The 22,989-nt window shown below is 34.4% G+C and overlaps 2 protein-coding genes across 2 annotated transcripts; one reads left to right on the top strand and one right to left on the bottom strand.

Annotated features, from left to right (window-relative positions):
- The first annotated feature begins 8,576 nt into the window (after nt 1–8,576).
- Nucleotides 8,577–10,101, top strand: LOC142636330 (large ribosomal subunit protein eL37x). The gene is made up of 4 exons (XM_075810518.1): nt 8,577–8,754; nt 8,865–9,000; nt 9,602–9,703; nt 9,811–10,101. The coding sequence occupies exons 1-4, from the start codon at nt 8,752–8,754 to the stop codon at nt 9,855–9,857; spliced, it is 288 nt and encodes a 95-aa protein (XP_075666633.1). The 5' UTR covers nt 8,577–8,751; the 3' UTR covers nt 9,858–10,101.
- A 1,321-nt stretch (nt 10,102–11,422) lies between these two features.
- LOC142636329 (uncharacterized) lies at nt 11,423–22,272 on the bottom strand. The gene is made up of 16 exons (XM_075810517.1): nt 22,021–22,272; nt 18,386–18,776; nt 18,106–18,283; nt 17,827–17,966; nt 16,509–17,736; nt 16,302–16,402; nt 16,013–16,157; nt 15,593–15,661; nt 15,349–15,394; nt 15,091–15,261; nt 14,882–15,015; nt 14,666–14,745; nt 14,392–14,527; nt 12,759–12,942; nt 12,515–12,597; nt 11,423–11,770 (listed from the first exon to the last, which is right to left on the bottom strand). Exons 1-16 carry the CDS (start codon nt 22,130–22,132, stop codon nt 11,636–11,638), a joined length of 3,333 nt encoding a protein of 1,110 aa, XP_075666632.1. The 5' UTR covers nt 22,133–22,272; the 3' UTR covers nt 11,423–11,635.
- Nucleotides 22,273–22,989: the final 717 nt, after the last annotated feature.

The raw sequence follows: 22,989 nt of genomic DNA, 5'->3' as shown, positions 1-22,989 counted from the left end.
TTTGACTTTAAATATATATAATAACCCATTTAAATTTTTTTAAGATTTTGTTATTTACCTTATGTTTGGATGGAAGGAGAGAGAGGACAAGAAAAGAGTTGTTTAAGCAAAATTTCAAGATTTAGTAATAAAGTTTTAGTTAAATCAATTTATGTTAATAATTTTATTATGACAAAGTTTAAGGCACAACAAAAATCTCAATTTATGTTAATACTTTGATCTGAATTGTGGTGGGTCTAAGTATAGTATTTTTATTTTATTTCATTTTTATATATGCCCTATGGTGGGTTGACACCACAACTTGTGAAAATGTAATAAGAATTTGATGGGTTGGTAGAAAAAACCATTGTTATTAATTCCATTCCGTTTCGGCCGGAACGGCCGAAATTTTTCGTTCGGTATGCAAACCGGTATCAGGATACCTAACGTTCCACCGAGGGCCAGATTTCGGACAGTTTCGGTCCATTCCGGCCATTCCGGAAAATTTCGGCCAATTCCGGCCGAGATGTGAATTCCGGCCGGTACATGATTTGGCCTATGGAAAAAAAAAAAAAAAAATTTTTGATGGCTAATATTATGTTATAAATTTTGTTGGCTTAGTAGTTATTAATTATTATGGGCTTATGTAATGAGTAATGGCTTGTTATAAATCTTCTTATTGTTTGATGTTGTATTGAGGTTTAAGACATAAGAGTTAAGACTAAATGTTTTGTATTATTTGATGTTTAGTTATTGTCTTGTAAATCTTCTTATTGTGTGATGTTAAATAGATGTTATATTGATGTTTAAGACTTAAGAGTTAAGACTAAATGATTTGTATTATTTGAAATTTAGTTATTTATTTATTAGAATTGACAATTTTATGTTTTACAAGAATATATATAATTTAATTTTTAGGAACCCGAAACACCTTAAAACGGTACGCCGAAATCGGCCGGTACTGAAATTTTCCATTCCACTGGACAAACCGAAACAGGGTCCGAAACGGTATTAATAACAATGGAAAAAACCCAATGTCAGCATACTTGTAGCTCGTCAAACGATTTGTAGCATATATAATAATCCATGTGTGATAAATTAAGGGCTTTAGAGGCAACAATGAACAAAAATATTACAAAAATGGGTCTCATTGTCTTTTTTTTTTTTTAATAAATAATTACAACATGCTACTAACCCCGTAGCTCGAACCATTTCCCCTTTAGACCTCTAAGTATTTTGTACATAGGGAGGTGTCAATTCAGTTACAAAACTTTGGCTCATTGTCAAATTGAAATCAAGTGCAATATCTATGTGCAATTACTTCCATCCCACTCATAATTTGTTTTTTACTTCTTCACTTTTTTTTGAACTTTTTATAGATTTAATTAATGGTTGAGGTTGAAAATTGCTATGTCAACTCTCAATCTCAATCATTAAAAGTAATTGCACATTGCGCAATACTTAGGGTATTGCTATCTCAACTCCTCATCGTCTGAGACATCTTAATAAAGTATCACATTGAACAGTTAATGAGTGAGTTTTCAGTTTATAAGTCTCGCTGTTACTTACAAAATGACCCCTTTTGGAAGTGTTAGTGTTGTAACTTATCTTCCCACTGCCTCCTTCCCCATTCCTTAAGTCTTTTGTCTATATTATCTCAAAAAAGAGTAATAGCTTATTTTCACAAGATATTTAAAACAATAAATATTTTATTGCAACAACATATATATATATATATATATATATAATATCAAAATTGTATTAAAATATTTAGAGTTTATTGCAACAAAAAATTTTGTTGCACAAAACTATTACCACAATTTTAATTACAACAATTTGCATCAACTATTGCATTGATGTAGACGTTATTGCAATACTTTTTTTTAATTGTAATAAACATTTTTTGTTGTGGTGATAGATAAAGCAACCTCAATAAAAGAATTAGACAAAGACACTTATGAACAAATAAAATTATTTTTTAATGAGTGCTCAATGAGTAGGTACCATTAGAATTAATAGTACAGATTTTAGTAGGTACCAAAGAATGGCACCCTTTTTAACGAGTGGCATTGGGTTTTTATTTTTGCATGGACACATTGTAAACTTGAAACTTGAAACTATAAAAACACTGATACATAGAGGCAAGTCACTCAACTCAGTCTCTCGGTTAACAAAAAATCTTCTCTCAATTCTTTCCATAGCAAACCAAACCAACACTCCCTATGGTGAATCCCATGTTTAACAGCTTAGTCCCAAGACCCATTGGGCCTCCAACGCAAGAGTCATCAAAGGTGGTCCTTAATCCCACTCACCATCATGTATTTGGATTATTGTCTTGGTGGCGAGTTTGGTGACACTGGTTACATTGCTATTTTTAGGGGGCTTTGCTCTCTATCTATGGTGGAAACTACATAAATTTGCACCTCCACCACCTCTAGAGGTGATAGATTTACAGTTTGATGATTAGGTGTTTCCACTAGTACTAATCGTCGGCTGTTGAGGTATGTAGGGGTGGAGCCATGTTGCCCCTTGGGGGGGCCGTGGCCCTTGCAAAAAGAAAAAAGAAAAAAGAAAAGTCCACCAGCTTATAAACAAATTTTAATGGCCCCCCCCCCCCCCCGCTCCCATTTCTGTTCAATACTACAATTCACTCCCAGCCACCACCTCCAAGTTTCAATTGTAGGCCTTTTTATCTTCTAATAAAATAAAGGGCAAATTACAACTTACCCACCTGTGGTTTAGCTGAAATTTAAGTTGCCTACTTGTGGTTTAAAATTTAACACTTTACCCACCTGAGGTTTGACCAAAATTTAAGTTGTCTACCTGTGGTTTGAAATTCCATGATGAAAGTGTTCTGATAGATAGTTTTTAATCTTATTTAATCTTGTATTTTTATGTTTATTGTGTTTTTGGAGAAGACAGACATAAAAGTGGAGCAAAATTACATATTTAGCTATGTTTTTAATAGAGGTAGGTTATAGAATTCTAACTGAGCCAACCTCAAATGGGTAAAGTGTCAAATTTCAAACCACAAGTAGGCAATTTAAATTTGAACCAAACAACAGGTGGGTAAAATGTAATTTGTCCTAAAACAAACCATAGCCCACAACCCACTTATATTTAAATATCCAAAGCACTACCCAACAAAACAACACTTTATCACCCATTCTCCAACTCAAAATCAGAAGCTTCGAAACCCTTTCTTTTGTTTCTCTTTTTACTCTCTTCTTGTCTACTGTCCTGTGTACAAACCAGACGCCACTGCCCACTCCACTGGTTCCAGCGACCCCCAAACAAAACAAAACCCTCAGCTCAGCTTAGCTCAGCCCTCCTCTCAAACTCAGTCCTCACGATCCCAAAAAAATAACTGACCATTACTTTCTTTCTTCTTGCTTTCTTAAAATAAATCATTCAAAGCAGTGGCGTAGCCAGAGGGTGAGTTTTCAGTTTCCACTTCATCTCTTTTTAATGGTTTTTTTTTCTCAACTATCTACACTTAAATATTCACATGCTCTTTAATTTTTGATAGATTTTTAGAGAAATATATGGTTGAAGGCAGGGGCGGAGCCACGTTAACCCTTAGGGGGGGGGGGGGGCTATGGCCCTTGCAAAAAAAAAAAAATTCCACCAGCTTATAAACAAATTTTAATTGGGACCCCCCAACGATGTACATCTGGCCCTCCTTCCCATTTCTGTTCAATACTTCAATTCACTCACAGGCACCCCCTCCAAGTTTCAATTGTAGGCCTTTTTATCCCCTAATAAAACAAAACATGGTCCATAGCCCACTTATATTTAAATACCCAAAGCACTACCCAACAAAACAACACTTTATCACCCATTCTCCAACTCAAAATCAGAAGCTTCAGAACCCTTTCTTTTGTTTCTCTTTTTACTCTCTTCTTGTCTACTGTTCTGTGTACACACCAAACGCCACCGTTCACTCTACTAGTTCCAGCAGCCCCCAAACAAAACAAAACCCTCAGCTCAGCTCAGCCCTCCTTTTAAACTCAGTCCTCACGATCCCAAAAAAATAACTGACCATTATTTTCTTTCTTCTTGCTTTCTTAAAATAAATCATTCAGAGTAGGGGCGTAGCTAAAGGGTGAGTTTTCAGTTTCCGCTTCATCTCTTTTTAGTGTTTTTTTTTTTCTCAACTATCTACACTTAAATATTCACAAGCTCTTTAATTTTTGATAGATTTTTTGAGAAATATATGGTTGAAGGCATGGGCATGAGGAGGTTGTTTGTGATGACTGATGAGTCTTGAAGGGAAGATAAAGTTTGCACGTTGTGAAGATAAAGTTTCTAAGATAATTTTTTTTTTGATTTATTATCTATTTTTGATTAGTTAGATATCATGCAGCAGTGGGTGTTGTTAAATTGTTTGGTTTGTGTTGTGTACTTGTATGTTTAATTTTTGCTTTTGTTAGTTTAATTTTTGCTTTTGTTTGAGGGGTTATTCTTAATTAAAAGAAATTAAAATACAAGAAAATTTTAATAATAGGAATGATGATGGGTTGACTATTTAAATTATAGTGGAAATTTTGTTTTTTCTTGAGTATGACTAACATCCATATAACTAAGTAAAAATTTCTAATTAAAATTTTATTTTTTAAAGTTCTTTTCAGGTTAACTTTTGAGTCATATTTTTAAAGCTAAAAGAATTATGAGTAAACGAAAAACAATTGATGCATTCTTTAAGAAAAAATATGTTAGCAATTCAGAAATTAGGAGACTTGTGGCTGTAGAAACAAATGTTGATACTTTAATGCCTAATGAACATCCGTCCAAATGTTCAAGAATTCAATCTGAAGAGATAGATCGTGATCCAGGATCACGTAAACAAATATGTGAATTCCCTATCAACAAACAAGATGAAATCCGACGAGCTTATCTTAAAGAAGATCCATATCAACCTAAAAATATAAACTATCCATACAATGATGATACTCATCATCGTCGATTTCAAGTTTCATGGTTTGAATCACATAGGAGTTGGTTGGAATACTCACCTTCAATGGATGCGATATATTGTCTACCTTGCTACCTTTTTGGTAAGAAACCAATAGGTTGTCTCGGATCAGATGCATTCATTTCAACAAGTTTAAATGATTAGAAAAAGATGAGTGATGGAATGAATTGTCCTTTAATTCATCATGTAGGGAAAGATCTAAACTCCCCACATAAAGTTGCTGAGAAATGTTGCGAGGATTTAAATAATTATTCACGACATATTGATAAGCTAATTGAGAAACAAACGTCAAAAGAATTAGAGAATAATCGGTTGCGGCTCAAAACCTCAATAGAGTATGCTTGATGGCTAGCATTCCAAGCTTGTGCTTTTAGAGGTCATGATGAAAGCCTTGATTCAAAAAATAGAGGTAATTTTATTGAATTGATACAATTCACATTAACTTTCAATGACAAAGTAGCTAGTGTTGTCTTGGAAAATGCCAAATATACATCACCCACAATTCAAAAGAAGATTTTGCATATTCTTGTTAGTAATGTGCGAAATGCTATTCATGAAGAAATTGGGGATGCAAAATTTTGCATTCTCGTAGATGAAGCTCGGGATGAGTTGAAGAGAGAGAAAATGGCTATTATTTTGAGGTTTGTTGAAAAAAATGGTTTCATTAAAGAACGTTTCTTTCATGTTTTGCATGTTAGAGATACTCCTGCGTTGACCCTAAAGAAGGAGATATGTGCTGTTCTTTCTCATTACAACCTCTACATTGAGAATATTCGAGGTCAAGGGTATGATGGAGCTAGTAATATGCGTGGTGAATGGAATGCATTGCAAGCTCTATTTCTTAAAAAATGTTGATATGCTTATTATGTACATTGCATGGCTCATAGGTTGCAATTGACTTTAGTTACAACATCTAGAGAAGTAAAAGTTGTTCATCAATTTTTTGATCATTTGACTAATATTATCAATATTGTCGTTGGTTCTAGTAAGCGTAGTGATGAATTTCAATATACTCAAGGGAAACAAATTGAGAATATGATTGCTTCTAATGAATTTGAGATTAGAAGAGGGGCAAACCAAATTGGTACTTTGCAACTGGCTGGAGATACATGTTAGGGATCTCATTTTCAATATATTTGTAGTTTGATAAAAATGTTTGATGCAACTTGCAAAGTTATCAATACTATTTTTGAAGAAGGGGCTAATTATAAACAACGTGGTGATGTCGAGAGAGCTTATCAGGTATTAACATCATTTGAATTTGTTTTATTTTGCATATGATGAAAGAGATTATGAGAATTACTAATATTCTTTGCCAAACTTTGCAACAACATTCTTAGGATCTTTTAAATGCCATGCATATAGTTTCAACTACAAAATCACTTATTCAAAAGTTGAGAGATGATGGATGGGAGCCTTTACTTGCTAGTGTTAAATCATTTTGTGGACAATATGAAATTGATATTCCTAATTTAAATGCTCGTTACACTAAAGCTCGAGGTAGATACCGTCATCAAGATGAAGCTTTGACAACAATAAAACATCATTTAAGAATTGACATATTTACAGTTGCAATAGATTTTCAATTGCAAGAATTGAATAGTAGATTTTATGAGCTAACAACAGATTTTTTCACTCTTAGTTCAGCATTAAATCCTAAGGATGCTTTTAGATCATTCAAAATTGGTGATATTTGCAATTTGATTGAAAATTATTATCCTTAAGATTTCACTGAGCAAGAAATTTGTCTTTTGAAGTATCAATTGCAACTTTATGACCTTGATGTGACAAAGCATCCAGATTTTCAGAATATGGGTACAATATCTGAGCTATGTAGGGAATTAGAAATTTCAGAGAAGTCTAAATTCTATCATTTAATTAATAGGACTAATTCGTCTTGTGTTGACTCTTCTAGTTTTTACAGCAGCTACAGAATGAGCTTTTTTTAGCTATGAAACTATTAAAAACAACACTTTGCAATGGAATGAAGGATGGACTTTTGACTAATAATATGATAGTATATATAGAAAAGGAAATTGCTGGGAATTTCTCCATGGAAATAATTATGGATGAATTCTATTCCATTAAAAATCGTCGTCAGACATGATTTTGATGTGAAATGTTTTTTTTTTTTTTGTGTAGATATTTTTGTATATGTCTATAGTGAATTAGACAGTTTTTGTATGTTCATTAACGTTTAAGATATATCAAAATTGAAATTTCATATTCAATAGATTTATGATTTATGTTTTTTATATCAATATTTCGAATTGGCCCTTCCATGTAAAACTTCCTGGCTACGCCCCTGGAGGTATGTAGATATATTATTTTGCTCTCTACTATATTTCCACCAGTTCTTCTACTAGTTCAAATTGTCTATTTAATCTATGTTACTATATTAGTTGGTTGTCTAAATCAGATTACCCTAGCTATTTTTGTTTCGATTCATTTTTATGGTTGTTTTCATCTTTTGATAGTAGTACAAATAGTTGGTTGTGTAAATCAGATTACTTTGGCTTTTTTTTTATTTATTTATTAATTTTTATGGTTGTTTTATTCTTTTAATTGCAAGCAAAATTTCATTGTGCGGCTGAATAAGATTAGACAAGAAAAAAATTTCAAGACAGAATTCTGGATTATCAAGATATTCTCACATTAGTTGTTGAAATTTATAATCACATTTTAAGGAAAAAATATTCAAAATTTTAAGTTCATTTTGAACTCTTTTTAAAGGGTTTAACGTCTAAAGTTTCAGGATCTGGGATAGAGGATTGAACAATAACCTTTAAAGTTTTAAAATACCCTTTCACTCTTAGTACGCATGACTAGCAGTGTATATGGTTCACTATTATAGATCTTATGGTTGTTGCTTGTTAAGCATTTTTGTGTTACAAGTTATATTTGTTTAACATGTATAATTGCATATGGTTTGCTGACATGGATTAGTTTCTAGTTTTGTATATATTTTTAGTACTTTTAATTTATTGTCAATCTGTCATATGCATTATTATTTTTTTGTCTTATACATATTTGTATTACTTTAGTTTTTAGTTTTGTATATATTTTTAGTACTTTTAATTTATCTGTCATATACATTACTATTATTTTGTCTTGTACATATTTGTATTACTTTTTTTGTTACACAGGTTATATTTTTAAAAAACTTACTGTTATATTTTAATGATTAATAGTAAAGTAATAATTGACCATAACATCTTAAAAAATATAATAGCCCAAAACCGACCAAATCGCACGTTGTACATCACACTAAACCACACCGTACATGTGGTCACAAATTGAGGTGCAGTGTAGTGATGGTTTTGGCTAAATTGCATAGCAAAGTGAAGTGCTAAAAATGGTCTAAAACCGTACTGCAATCACCCCTAAGAGCAATCATCACAGAGTGGATGCCATAATTTTAAATTTTATGAGATCTAAAAAAAAAAAAATTTCCCACTAGACAAACGACACATCGTTTATATTGAAACCACTATGGGCTCATTCATCTAACTTCCAGGTTTTCAGAAAATCCCAATCAGGCCCTTCCACAGCCTAGCCCATCTTCGTCCTCAACCCAATCATCACAACCCAACCCAAAAGCCCAACAAAATGGGCCCTCCTCATTTTGCATTCCGAAATTGCCCTAACAAACCCTAAAAGCAAAACCCCATCTCTTCGTTCTATTTGTAATATAAAACGTGAACTTCACCGCCGCGTTCAGTCTTCTTTGTTTAGCCTAAGAAGAACCACACCTCTTCTCTTCCTCCTCCTAGGGTTTTGCATCTGCATCTGCACCAATGGTAAACAAACACCGCATCTCTCTCTCTTTGGATCTATTCCCCATCTCTGTATCTATATGTGTTTGATGTTTTTATCTCTCTGTGTTTGTGTTTTGAAAATGGGGTAATAGGGTAAGGGAACAGGGAGTTTCGGTAAGAGGAGGAACAAGACCCACACACTGTGTGTGAGGTGTGGCCGCCGCAGTTTCCATCTTCAGAAGAGTCGCTGCTCGGCCTGTGCCTACCCTGCTGCCCGCAAGAGGACTTGTATGCCTCCTCCTTTCTCTTTCTCTTGTATTAAATTTCATGTAAATATATATTTGTCTAGTGAATGTGTTAGTAGTGTTACTCGTTTGTGCTTCTGGGTTTGCTTCTGTTTCAGTTTTTAGGAACTGGGTTGTTGTTATAACTTGTGGATTTGCTTAAATTAAAGTCATTTTTTTAAATGTTTATTTATTTATTTTTTATTATATGTCATTGTGATGGGGATATTGGTGGATTGTTTTTGTGTTTTGTGGGAGTTATGATGTGTATGTGTTGCTGATGTTTCTGGGCTGAAATGCTTTGTGGATTTGTTTGTGTGTGAATTTAAGGTAATGGTCCTTGCCCTTCGTGGATGTGATTTTCGATTGTGTTTCTGTTATTCTGTGAATTGCTGTTGTATTTTGGCAATTGATGTTATTGCCTGAATATTTATAATGGGTTTATTTGTATATGAATTTGAGGCATTGGGTTGTTGTTGGTTTTAGTTTTAACAAACGAAAACAATATTTTCTGATTTGATTTGATTGTGTTTATTGCAAGAATTATATTTTTTGGGTTGTGCTTGGGGCAAATGAGGTTATTTTTTATTATTTTTGGTTTTTAGATAACTGGAGTGTGAAGGCAATTAGAAGAAAGACCACCGGAACTGGAAGGATGAGGTACCTCCGCCACGTTCCTCGCAGATTCAAGAGTGGCTTCAGAGAGGGTATAATATTTTTACCCTTATTTGATTTATCTTGGTCGTAATTTTTAAACAAAATTGGTGTGTGTTATGTAGTCTTATCTTGATTTCTTGTTTGCTATTTTTGTTAGGTACTCAAGCTGCACCAAGGAAGAAGGGAGCAGCTGCTACTGCTTAAGGCATCATTGGAGAGTTGTTTTTGGTGTAATTTGGTACCCAAATTACAAGTTTAGATTGAGCTTAATATGTTGGAACTGGTTTTTGAATGTAATGTTTGATGGGTGTCATAACCTTATAATGATTTTAGTTATTTTTGATTTGGTTCAATATGTAGTTGCTTTAATTTTGGACAAGGATGAATGCGTCTACTATGTTTTCCCCTTTATATTCCAAAATGAATTCTGAATTTTGTTTCTGGTTAACATTTCTTGAGTACTGAGATAATAGTGAGATTAACCCCACAATGTCAGATTAACGGGGGGGAATTAAAGTTACTGTTTAGACTTTTTGGACATGCAATGGTTGAACTGCAGTATAGTTTCCACAATTAGTAATCAATATTAGCTTAATTAGCCTGAATTTGTCTCTGAAACTGGATTGGATGTATTTTCTGCCCCTCATTTTAATAGAAAAGGAATGCTATAATAGCTTTGAGTAAGTGGTGTTCAGGACACTTGATTGCATTGTTTTGACTATTGCTTTTACTAGGAAGAGAGAAATTCAGTCAATTTTTTTTACAGACTAATGGTGAACGGGTCCAGCAATCTGGAGGAGTTATTGATTGTGAAATAATGACATACATTGCGGTGAATGCTTGAAAAATGAATGTAATCTATTCCCCACCTACAAGTTAGGTTTGGATGGTGAGTTAAGGACTTGAGGGTTTCAATTCTGCTAGCAGATGGGTGTCCTAGTTGCTAACTTGGTATTTTATGGGCGTGCTTTCCAACCTTGTTTTGCAAAGGGACTCGGGCACTGAATTAATGGCTGTGTTTTGATTACAATTTCATTTATTTTACAACCAAGGGATTGTGTCAAAAAAAAAAAAAACCAAGTGATAAAACATGAATTCGAGCTAAGTGCATCTCACATCAAGCTCGTTTCTACTTTGTATTGTAAATAAATTTCCTGTTTCCAGGGATGCGAGATTTGAGTGTGAAAATGAATGATACCCTTCCTCTGCACTCTAGTAACAAAATCCTATACCTGAGTGTACACTACAACGTTTTGTTTCATATTATGACCAATATGCAAGGATCATTTAAAAATCAGACGATTTATGCCTCAAATCTACAAAACCGAGCTAGATGTAGTTCCATTTAGCTTCAACTAGTCTGGTATCTTATACTGAGGAATGATATTGTAGTCGAAGAGTCCGTATTGCCCATGCGTGCAACGACACCATCCATCTATTTGAATGGCTTGTGAAAATCCTTAACGGCTTTGGTTCATGATAGTGCTCTGTTTGTCCTTGATAGCCTCTATGGACAATGCCACAGATTCACATAAGCACCATGAACTGTGCATTGCTCTGGAATAAAATCATTGAAAACAAGGATGGTTCATACGGAAGATAAATGGGAGAGGGCTTGCAGGACAGGGAAGGCTTTATTCTGCTTGTTGATTAAGATTATTGCAGCATCAATAATTATACAAAATTGGTTATAGTAGCAATCTAACGACAACTACATCTTCTCTTGCACAATTGCAAAATATCTCATCAAATGTCAAAATCTCCACAAATTTGTATAAAAGAAGAGCTTTATAAAAGGTATATATTTGCACCATTCTCATGATTTACATACAATTTCCTCAAAGATGCCAAGTCAAAAAAGCTAATTACAGAATTCAGATCTATGAATGAATTGATGAAGCAAATCACAAGCCATCAGCAAACGTGTGGTAAAATGTGGAGGGAGAATAGGCAAACATTATCAAGCGATAACTAAATTTCCACTAATTTTCCTTAAATTCGCCAAATTTATGCTTTTCTTCTTCAAACTGCTTAAACACATAATCTAGCTCTGGAAATGCTGACAAAACCACCAGCTCAAGAAGGTCAAAAGCCAGGAGCTTCAAACATACAGATGACTGCGCAATAAAAAAGTCATTACTACTCTGCTAAAAAATATCCTGATCACAAATCAATATCAGTGGAAATAATATGGAGTTCCAAGAATGCTATCTTTAAAAAAAAAAAAAAAAAAAAAACCAATTGTGAATAATGAATAGGTTTAACACAAAATTCATTGAAAGAAGAAGATACTTCAATTGTGGCCCTTTTATAGTGAAAGGATAGAGATTCTATTTTCCTATTATTCACATGCCCCAAGTAGTTTGTAATTTGTAGGGTTGGTAAAAAAAAAAAAAAAAAAAACCAATACATTGAGCTGACTGACTGGCACCGACCGAAAGGCTGTTTTGGCTGTTTTCTCAAAATTTTGGTCAGTTTCGGTTTTGAAAATTAGAAACTTTGGTTTTATGTCCCAACTGATACATATACATATTAATGTGTTTTAAAACGCATCCTTGGTCACAAGTTTGACCCCTTGTGGATATTTTGACAAAACGACAATATTAAAGAAAATCAAGGATGTAGACAATCATACAAAATCAAAAGTCAAGTGATGAAGTCAGAACTTGTGAGCAGTTGATATATGATCCTTAGCATAAAATATTAAAGAAAATCAAGGATGTAGACAATCATACAAAATCAAAAGTCAAGTGATGAAGTCAGAAGAAAACTACTACTTTGAAATAGGACAGCAAACAAAGATTAGTTTTTATTAGACATTTCCAGAGAGAATTATTAACCTTCACAGGAATAAAAATTACCTGAATAAAGAAATAGAGATCTTTTGCACATTGTTCATACTCTTTACGGCCTACGAGGCCTACAATGGTAGCTGGTGCATTATCTAAATTCAAAAAAAAAAAAAGAGCCATTGGATTCCAAGAGATGAAACTATTTATCAGGGAAAAAAAAAAAAATCCAAGAGAAGAAACAAGCATCTGTATGTGGTGTCAAAACTCAAAACAGATCATTAAAACATGTAACATACTGAGCAGAAGATATTACCAATCATTAGCTCATATACAAATTTTGCACGCCGAATTGCCTCCTGCTGTTGCTCATAACTGATTTTAGGTGAAGCTACACCTGTAGGCGATTGGCCATGGGGTGAATTCTGTGATGGGTTCGTAGATGGTGGTGGTCGTCGCTTCGGATGCTTGCTTATAAATATTCCATCAGGCCAAAGTATCTATTTAAATAAAATAGGATCCAACATCAGTAATAGATCTTCTATCTTAAGAATCTACAAAACAAGCATGGATCACAGTTGGAAACACACAATGATATTAGAATTAAAGCATTCTTAGGCCAATTAGGTTTTGGTGCAGCTACTAGTTCAAAGCAACTGTCGAAAATGACATATACTTTCTCATTCACAGTTTCAGCCTCAGAGGCCCCAAAGTAGAGAAATCACATTTGAAAGGTTCCAATGCTCCTCCCTTTATCCTCTACAAAGTTCCATCCCATTTGCTTATTTAAAAAAATTTGTCATCCCATTTCCAATGATGATTTTTCCAGGAAAATAAATTTATACTTAGATGTAAAATCAGGAAACAATTCAATAATAGCAGCATTTTTACCTGAATCCTACTTGTCATGCAATAGTAGACCACAGGAATTTAACCAAGAGCACAGGCTTTTTTCATGCCTCATGTTGGAATTTATGCAATTTATCAGTGATAAATGATAAACGATTACTTAAGAGTACTGCCAGATGTTTTGATATCCCATGAGATTTAAGTACATTGTTTATGTATCATTTTAAAGTAGCAAGCAACTAAAATGGAGGGATTGCCAAAAAAATATAAAATTCAGATCATTAAATACAATTACTTTAAGAAACTTCTAAGATGGCTCATCTAAATGCCAAAGAGAACACATCAGGTATATTCAAATCTATCCAAATTCTGTAGAAAGCCCAATTCATTGATAAAATTCCATGTCCAAGGAAGCCCCTCTAAAGATACTCAAAAAAGAGAGTCAGCAGGATGCACAATTTTACTATCACTTGAAATGTGTGTATATGCCATCAAGACTGATCCTGAATAAAACTTGGGTGGTAAAATATGCCATATCAACTCCTCTCACTAACACAGATAGTAGTATTTACAAACTTATATGCAATCAGCAAGAGTAGCACCAACAGATTAAATTTACTGATTGCAAAACTAAACTTCACATGACCTTGAGCATAAGATCTAAATCTAAAATTAAATTAGAATTAAGTACAGTTTTGAACCTTAAAATTTGTGGTTATTTTCATTTGATCCTTTATGTTTTAAAATTTTCATTTTAACCTTTCATGTTTGATTCTGTTTTTGTATTGGCCATACCGTCCTTCTCCATTAGTAATCTGATCGTAAAGTGCCAGATTAAGGGTTATTAACTAAACACTCATTTGGCACTTGGCGGATAGATCACTAACGGAGATAGAAGGCAGGGCCATTATGAAAACAGAATCAAACATGAAGGGCTAAAATGAAAATTTTGAATGAAAAGGGTCCAGATGTAAACAACCTCAAACTTTAAGGGTCAAAACTATACTTTAGTATAAATTTAAAGACAAGAAACAATAATAAACATAAATACAAATTTTTTTTGAAAAAACTCTAGAGAGCAAAGCAGCTTCAAAGGTTACCTGCTCAACCCGCCTGATCCCTGAAGCAATCACTGATCCCTTACGCAGAAGCTGGATTTTCTCTATTAACCAATCATCGAAGGCATCACCCATTCCTAGTTGTAGTATCTGTTTGGCCACCCAAAAAGCCTTCCGTCTGTAAGGCACAGCAGATAAGCATTCAGCAGAAGTAGTTAATCAATCAGATCAAGACGTGATTCTATTAAGCTGAAAATCAATAATATGTTATGCCAAGTTGTAAGGACATTAAATAACAAATATATTTATTTAATACCTGATCCATCCACCATCGTGAACCTGTAGGATGACGTCTACCAAATCTAATATGGGGACACTCAAATTTGGTGGTACCCACTGCAAGGAAGAAATGCACATTATGAACTTAAAATAACAATTCCAAAAATAATAATAAATTTCGTTAAAGAAGGCATAACCCATCACATCACTGAATTATTCTCCACATCAGTTCCAAAGCAAAGATTAGGGTTACCTCTGTAGGAAGGGTAGGATCAGTAGCAGCATCAAGATGCGACTCAGATGCCTCTTCCAAACTATCACCATCTCTTCCCCTTGCAGTGTTCCCCAAGTTCGCAAGGGAAGCTGTACAGTTTTGCGTCCTAGAATCTGAATCACAGCCAAAATTGTCAAATTAATTTCTAAATTCTTAACTAAGCTTTTCCAGAGGAGAGTAAGAGATACCTTTTTCGTTTGATCTTAACCCATCAGCCACAAAATTATTCTTAATTTGAAATGCAGACTCCTTGCTTTCAGTGCTCAAATGTTCTCTCCTCAAAGATAAGTGATCGTTTACAGGCCCAAGAAAATTTGGAAGCCTTTTAGCCTTTCCAGATGGCTTATCCTCAAGGTCAACTAAAAAATTCCAGAGAGATATGGAAAGATAGGATGAGTCATAGGAAGAAAAACAGTACAATGTAAAAGTCAACATTTAAAATATACCTGACAAAGTTTCAATGACGGAAAAGGAATTCGAAAAAAGATAAGTCTGCAAGATATATATATTTTTATAAGTAAGCAAAACTAATTAAGAGCACAAAAGTGCACAATCCATGTACACAGGAACTATACAAGAGATACACCAAAATCAATAAAAATTAAAAAAGATTAAGAAATTTAAACAGTTCAGAAACAAAAGAAAAGAAAAGAAAAAAAATACAGTCAAAGAGAGAATAAAATAAAGAACCTGAGAGTCAACACTGAGAAAATCCCAAACTTCAATTGAGCCAGAAATTGTTGGAAGCTGCATAAGGTTCTGAAATACAACAAGAAATAAGGTTATTGAGTGATATGAAGCAACAGACAAGGACATTAACAGCCAGCATAGTACGAAAAAATGGTTTATAAAGAATAAACCATTTACATTGCCAGTCCAGTCATAACACAATTGAAATCAGGGATACTTAATTAAACACAATTGAAATCAGGGATACCTAATTAAACACATTGAACTAGAGGAGCTGACAATAAGCATAATCCCAAAGTGCATTAAAAAAAAAAAAAATTATTACATGCTAATGACAACACAAGTAAAATAGATGGTTCTTCTAAAGAGGTTGACATTCATACTCCAAATAATGAGAAAAAGTGAGATTCAATCTTTGACCTTTAAATATTTGTCAAGCAATTTACACCGTTCGTGAATGACAGGTACATCTAAACCTGTTGATAGAAAATGCTTCGGTGGCAAATGAAGATCATACTCTGGAAACTCTTTTAGACGCCGATGTAGCTCCTCAAAGTGACGAAACCTATTTAAAAGAAAAGCAATAAATCTCACTTACAGAAGCCATAACTTATACAAAATATCTTAAACAACAGGTTTGACATGTTGGGAAATCACAGAACACATCAATGAAGGCTAAAAAGAAAGTTTACGGCATAATCCTTGGCACCTTCTTTTGATTGACCAACTATTGTTATTTACATCTGTAACAGATACTGAATAAACAGCAAATTGTTTTGAGCCACTCTTCACAATATTTGCACCCAATACCTGCAACATTAAATGAGCATACATCCTTTAGATATATCAGCAAATCAGAAAACAAAAAACTAAGCATACTGAAACAAGACAAATTCCAGAGCTTTATGGTAAGTACCTCACATCTCAACTTAAAAAATGAATTCACCGCCAATGAATTTTGCAGGGATTTAACAGCCGAATTATGACTCTCTGGAATAGAAAAGAAGGATGCAGATGAAGAAGCAGCTGCTCCACTGTGAATTCTACCCAAATTTTCAATCTCAGATTCCTCACTGGAGTCCTCAACATTCGCATGTTCTTTTGCAGAATTAAGTATATCCTGTCCGTCACCAGACAAGAAGCTTGATCTCTCAACCTCCTGCCAAATTGGTGTCTTCTGACTGCTTGATCTAGATCTTTTACGGCCAGAAGGGGTTTTGACTAACCTTCGATAGTTAACATGTCCTTTACTGGTCTTCTTTGCAGTACGGCCTTCAAAATTTTCAAGTGGATGATGAATGTGAGAAATAGCCTGATTTCTTTTACTTCTACCATCCCAAACTTTAGTTCCTGGAGAACCAAGGCCAGTTACATTGTTAATTTCATCTTCAGAAGTATAAGAAGTGCTGCTCCCTGAGTCAACCTCCAAATGTGTGAGGTGCTCATCATCTTCTTCATATGAAACAAATGAAGAGTGATTTGATACGTTCCGATTTGTAGGGCGGAATGAGTTCTCAGCAGAAAGTTGATCAGTACATTCAGAGTGAACAGTACTACTCTCAAAGTGATTATTCTTTGTTACAGTGTTTTCTTTGGGCTTGGATATTGCCTTTGAATGATCCACTTTAACTGACTTTCCAGGTGAAGAATTCTGTGGTACTTGCTCAATTACCCGATTTTCACCTTCCTTCTTTCTGTAGTTTCTCCCTTTTGCCCACATGTTCTCAAAATGTTCTGGAGCAAGGGCTTGAGTCTTTCTGCGAGAAATCAGATCTAACATGTCACCCCATTCTCCTCCTGAGCGCTGGTGTTGAATGCCTGTTTCTTCACTAGTTTGGGAGTTGAAGGGCAATGAGTTCCATGAACGAGTTGATCGAGCATCAACAGAAAGCAGTGGATCTTTGGAAAGATTTCCATTCACATGATCTGTTACAGATGTATTGGCAGCAGTTCTAGACTGATTGGTTTTTAACTGCACAAGTTCAACACCAGTAACAGTAGGATCTAAGAACCTAGAAAAATGATCAGATGGAATCCTTGAAGACTCTTCTGGTTTGGATTGAGATGCCCCTTGTGTCATGGAAAACCCTTTATTAGCTTTGGTCATTTTAAGGACTAAGACTTCAATTCTTTCATTAATAAATCTGCAAACAAAGAAATTGAAGAAAAAAAATGAAAGCTGGAACACATAACAAAACAAAAAAAGTGAAGCAAGTAGGGAAGCAATTTTATACTTTGGACTAGCAAGGTTGAAGACAGGTCGCATTACTGCAGAAGCAAGAAGTTCCCTGCCTATATAGCGAAAGAAAAGGCACTGCAGATCTTCAGGCTTGAATGTCAAAGGAATAAGACCATCCATTAGATGCTGCAAAACCTGGAACAAAAGGTACAAAAAGCACTGTAACCACATTTGAAGGCAGATGAAGTCAAGAAACGATACAACCTTTTTAGGTAAGACCTACAAATTCACTGACTTTTGCATAATTTGAAGACGAAGGAAGAAAGTAAACAACCTTGTGCTCAGCTTCAGCTGAAAATAGAGCAGGGTGCAGTTTGTCCTCGTTAGCCAGGATACGTCTTAGATGCACATCTCGTTGCTCAATTGTTAGTGGTCCTGAATTTTGTCTTTCAATCTTTGCTTGATTGGCTCGAAAAAGCTCCAAGTGGGTGCAAATTAGATTAACAAGATCCCTGTATCACACAGAGAAAATTAGTTCCTTAGTTAATCAGCTTCTAAATTAAAGCAGTCGAAAATTAAAAAGAAATGGCGAGGGGCATCTTGGGAACTAAAACCTTGTCAGAAGATCAATTAAATTTATATTTCTCATGCGCCCTGAAATTTCCCCAAGAGCACCATTCATGATATTCACCAGTTCCTCTGGACCTTCTTTATCAGGTGTCAAGCGAGAGTACCAGAGATCTGAAATCCACTCAGAAACTAGATGTCTTGTAAAGTGATCTATTGCATCCTCAACAACAGGAGAATTCACTTTCCTTCTCCACTCAGACTTTTCAACAATTTTAGGATGTTCAAGAGGTTTCTTATGAGAAGCAGTATTAGAGGATGGTTTGCTGTTGTATGCTGCAGCTTTTCTCCGCATGTCAAAATCTAAAGATAAATAACGAAGGCCGATGATTAAGGAGGCAGCAGCAGGCAAGTTGACCCATACTGAGGAGCTTGTCACTGACAATAGAACAACAACAATAAGTAGCATATTGAGACAAAAGAAAACAAGAACAAGTATGCACGCATGAAAGCTTTATCTCCCAAATGACTGAGACACTTGGGGAGTATTTTAAGCATATAAATCCCCAGTACTGTTCTAATTCCTCGAGGCTGCAAATCAAGAAATAAACTTCCCAGCATGATGTTGCAGAAATTTTTTCAACAAGCTTGACACCAAACAAACTCTTTTACTAATGTAAGTTCGATAAATAGAGAAGGAAAAAAAAATCTCAAATCCAAAAGGACTCAAAGCCCATTTTTTAAAAAGAAAGTGTCATTTAAACCAATAAGTAATAGCAGAGAAGTGTGAGAAAAGTTTAAAAAACAAACAAAATGATAACATAAAAACTGAAAAATACTTACTGTTTACTTGGGCTATGCCCCTCATTTCTATTAAGTATATACGACATATTATTTTACTCATAATGAAAAATGAACAAAATATTTACATAACCATCAAATTATTATCCCCAAGAAACCTTCAAACACATTCACAAATGTAATGCATTTCTGTCCAGTTGTTATAAACATAAAGTACAAACTTTTGCAAATATATATGAATGAAACATGATAAATCTACCCAACCTTCATGGTGAAACAACCATTAAGAGTGATGGAACCATAATGAGAATACTAAATCAATTTCAACAGTTGTCATTAAAATAATCAGAACCCTTATGGCAATGAGAGAATATTGAAATAAACTTAAAACATAAAATAAAAACAAGGAAAGAAAAGTAAAAACAGACAAGACAACAAAAATCATATAAAATCTGATAAGTTTATATTAGTATGTGGAACGAAGCATTGAGTATATGTTTTCTTCAAATGGAAAATGAAATGGGTTCAATCAAAGAAACAAACTGGGATTTTACACAATTATTAGCTAAAAGCCTAATATAATACACATCTATGGAAAGACATCATATAAAAACAACCAATTACCCAATTTAAACACTTAAAAAGTTCACTACACATAGATCGATTGAATTAAACACCAAAATTGGAAATATCCATTAAGATTTCCCTAACGTGACCACCTATATCACCAACAGTGAAGTTAATACTTGCAGAACAATAGCAAGATTCCTTTGTTCTTCAATGTAGTAAAGCTATCCTGCTATACAAGGAAGACAAAGAGCTTCTAAGAAGGCCAGTTGGGATTCTAAAGGCTAAGTTGTACTTTTTGGCATAAAAAGAAGAAGAAGGTGTTGGTCCCAATTAGATGAGGGAATAAGAAAGTAAACTAGTCGATCTTAAGATATCCATTGTCATCACAGATCCACATTTCTATTCAAAGATAAATCGTGTGGTTACCAACAGGGCTGAACCTCACAACATAAAATTATTTCTTACTGAAATTCTCAGAATAAATAAACAAATAAAAATTTGGGAGTCCCATAGAAAAGCCTTTTTGAAGATGATTGCATAGCAAGGATTGAAAGATCAGTGAACTTTTGGAGGGGCAATAGGCTGTCCCTAATAAAGACTGTAACCCCTCACTCAAAACCCTATCACAAGCAAATCCATCTCTAATTGCAATTAATGATATTCACAACTCATGACCCAGTAAATCATTAGTTAGAGCAGACTAAAGTCCACTAACTGCTTTGTCACTTGGACCCTTACAACATAAAAATGTTTTTTTTTTTTACTGAAATTCTTATAATAAAAAAATAAACAAAGCAAAATTTGGGTGTCCCACAGAGAAGGCCTTTTTGAAGATGATTGAATAGCAAGGATTGAAAGATAGTGAACTTTTGGAGAGGCAATAAGCTATCCCTAAAGACCATAACCCCTCACCCAAAAGCCTATCACAAGCAAATCCATCGTGAACTTTTGGAGAGGCAATAAGATAAACCTAAAGACCATAACCCCTAGCCCAAAATCCTATCACAAGCAAATCCATCCCTGATTGCAATTAACAATAGTCACAACTCAAAAACCTGTAAATCATTAGTTAGAGCAGACTAAAGTCCACTAACTGCTTCGTCACTTGGACCTCAACTTGATAAACATTGTCGAAATGAGTATAAATGTCAGCATGCCAACAACACATCAAGCACACAATAACACTAACAATGAGTTCCTTGCAGCTTGAAGATATTTTTTGGGTATTTAGGCATGTGAAGTAAACATGATGCTGATGATTTCAAAGGCAAGACAGATTAAATGAACTCCTAACCAAGGTGCATCCATAACCCCACACCTTACATTGCCTATTTCTTAAATGATAGAATGCGTCCATAACTCCACACATTACATTTCCCTTTAAAACTTCAATACCATTTCCGACTAAATCAACTCAAAAGGTCACACAATAACACTAACAATGAGTTCCTTGCATCTTGAAGATATTTTTTGGGTGTTTAGGCATGTGAAGTACACATGATGCTGATGAATTCAAAGGCAAGACAGATTAAATGAACTCCTAACCAAGGTGCATCCATAACCCCGCACCTTACATCGCCTATTCCTTATTTGATAGAATGCATCCATAACTCCACACATTACATTGCCCTTTAAAACTTCAATACCATTTCTGACTAAATCAACTCAAAAGGTACATCAATAAAATCTTCAAACCGACATTGACTCCTTATCATAGGTTCTCTATAAATCCAAAGACGCATCAGAAATAACATAGATTAGCGGCCATGCTTCGGCACCTCAACACAGCATTGTAAATAAACACAATAGAAATGGTAGAAAGCAAACCTTCGCACAAATATAACTCAAGAGTCTAGAGTAGTATTGAATTCTGTGGCTTTTTCTATACATTCCTTCATGTGCAAACAAGCTGATCACCTCCTCCAACAGGAAATGAAGGAAACAACGAGTCTTAAAACACGATTCAAAGCCGGCATTGATGGGTTCTAACGAAGAAAAGTAATTCATCTAGAACAAACCCAATAATGTGATGTTTCCACACATTAAGCAAACCAAAAAAGCAATACCCAAAAAACCCATTATCACACTGATCAAAGACTGTTCAAAACAATAGTCTAGAGCGAAAAACAACGACTACCCAAGTAACCAATTACAATCAAAACAACAAAGCAATCTAAATTCTCACTAAATAAGCATAAACAAGTAACTATGATTGGACTCAAACATACAGAATCAATCAATAAATAAATAAAAAACAAAAACGTAAATCACAAGTAAAATCGAAATTTAAAAAAGAAAAAGAAAAACATACACGACATGAGGTAGGACAATCCGACAACGCATATGATAAGAACCACAACTCGCTTCTTGGCTTCCTCGGCGAGGTCACGAACATTCACGTGTTGCCTCTGCTGCGTGCTCATTTTCTTCGCAGCTTTTTCCAATTCCAATCTCACTCATTCACAATCGCACAAACCCTCAAAAGACTCATATACCCAACAACAAAAAACAAATGTATTTTGTTTTTAATTGACCCAAAATAAAAAAATTTTGGGAAATCAAATCCAAAGATGAATCATGTAATGCTAGGGAAAACAATTTCCCGAGAATTGTGGGAAAATGGATAGTTCAACGAACACGATCAGAGAAAGGGGTAGAAATGGAAAGAAAAAAAGAAGGGGAATTACAAATCCAATAGAGATTCAACGCAAGGACCGTTAGGTTTTGGTATTGGGTGTGTGCGCTTGCGTTGCGCTTTGCGTGTGAGTGCTTTGCTTAGCTCTGTCTCTCTCTCTCTCTCATGCGCGCACATACCCACACTTTCTGTCACTTTCACTTAAAACACTTTTCTTTCTTTCTTTTTTCTTTCTGGGTGTGTTGGATTATTTGGGGATTGTGGGATTTCAGCTGCCAAGTCATTGCAGGTTGTAATATGTTGCAGAAAATTTTGTTTCTATTTTTATTTTATTTTATTGTTTTATAACTTATTTTACTTTTTGTTTTGGAAATGCAATTAATACATATATTTAACAAATTATATTTCATTACACCACTTTCAAATCAGAAATGATAGTTACAAATTATTTCTAAAGTTTATCATTTTTATTTGTTAAAATTTTTTTTAAAATTATAATAGATGCAAATTATTAATATTTATCTAAAAAAATAGAAAAGTATCGAGCTAGTTGTGTGGGTAAAAATGTTCAGAACACGCATTTGGGCCTTGGGCTTGATTTGACGGTGTGAGCCAGTCTGAGCAGAGCCTTTAAGGCCCACAAGC

Source organism: Castanea sativa, chromosome 5, assembly GCF_040712315.1.
Source record: "Castanea sativa cultivar Marrone di Chiusa Pesio chromosome 5, ASM4071231v1".
Taxonomy (NCBI): Eukaryota; Viridiplantae; Streptophyta; class Magnoliopsida; order Fagales; family Fagaceae; genus Castanea; species Castanea sativa.
This window is presented reverse-complemented; position numbering and strand designations above follow the sequence as displayed.

Excerpts from the sequence above, each read along its gene's own strand:
- LOC142636330 (XM_075810518.1), top strand. Across the intron at positions 9,001-9,601 it reads TGCTGCCCGCAAGAGGACTT|ATAACTGGAGTGTGAAGGCA; the intron begins GTATGCCTCCTC and ends TTTGGTTTTTAG. Across the intron at positions 9,704-9,810 it reads CAAGAGTGGCTTCAGAGAGG|GTACTCAAGCTGCACCAAGG; the intron begins GTATAATATTTT and ends TATTTTTGTTAG.
- LOC142636329 (XM_075810517.1), bottom strand. The coding sequence starts at position 22,132 with ATGAGCACGCAGCAGAGGCAACACGTGAATGTTCGTGACCTCGCCGAG. Across the intron at positions 15,016-15,090 it reads GTTAAGATCAAACGAAAAAG|ATTCTAGGACGCAAAACTGT; the intron begins GTATCTCTTACT and ends GCTGTGATTCAG. Across the intron at positions 14,528-14,665 it reads CACGATGGTGGATGGATCAG|ACGGAAGGCTTTTTGGGTGG; the intron begins GTATTAAATAAA and ends TGTGCCTTACAG.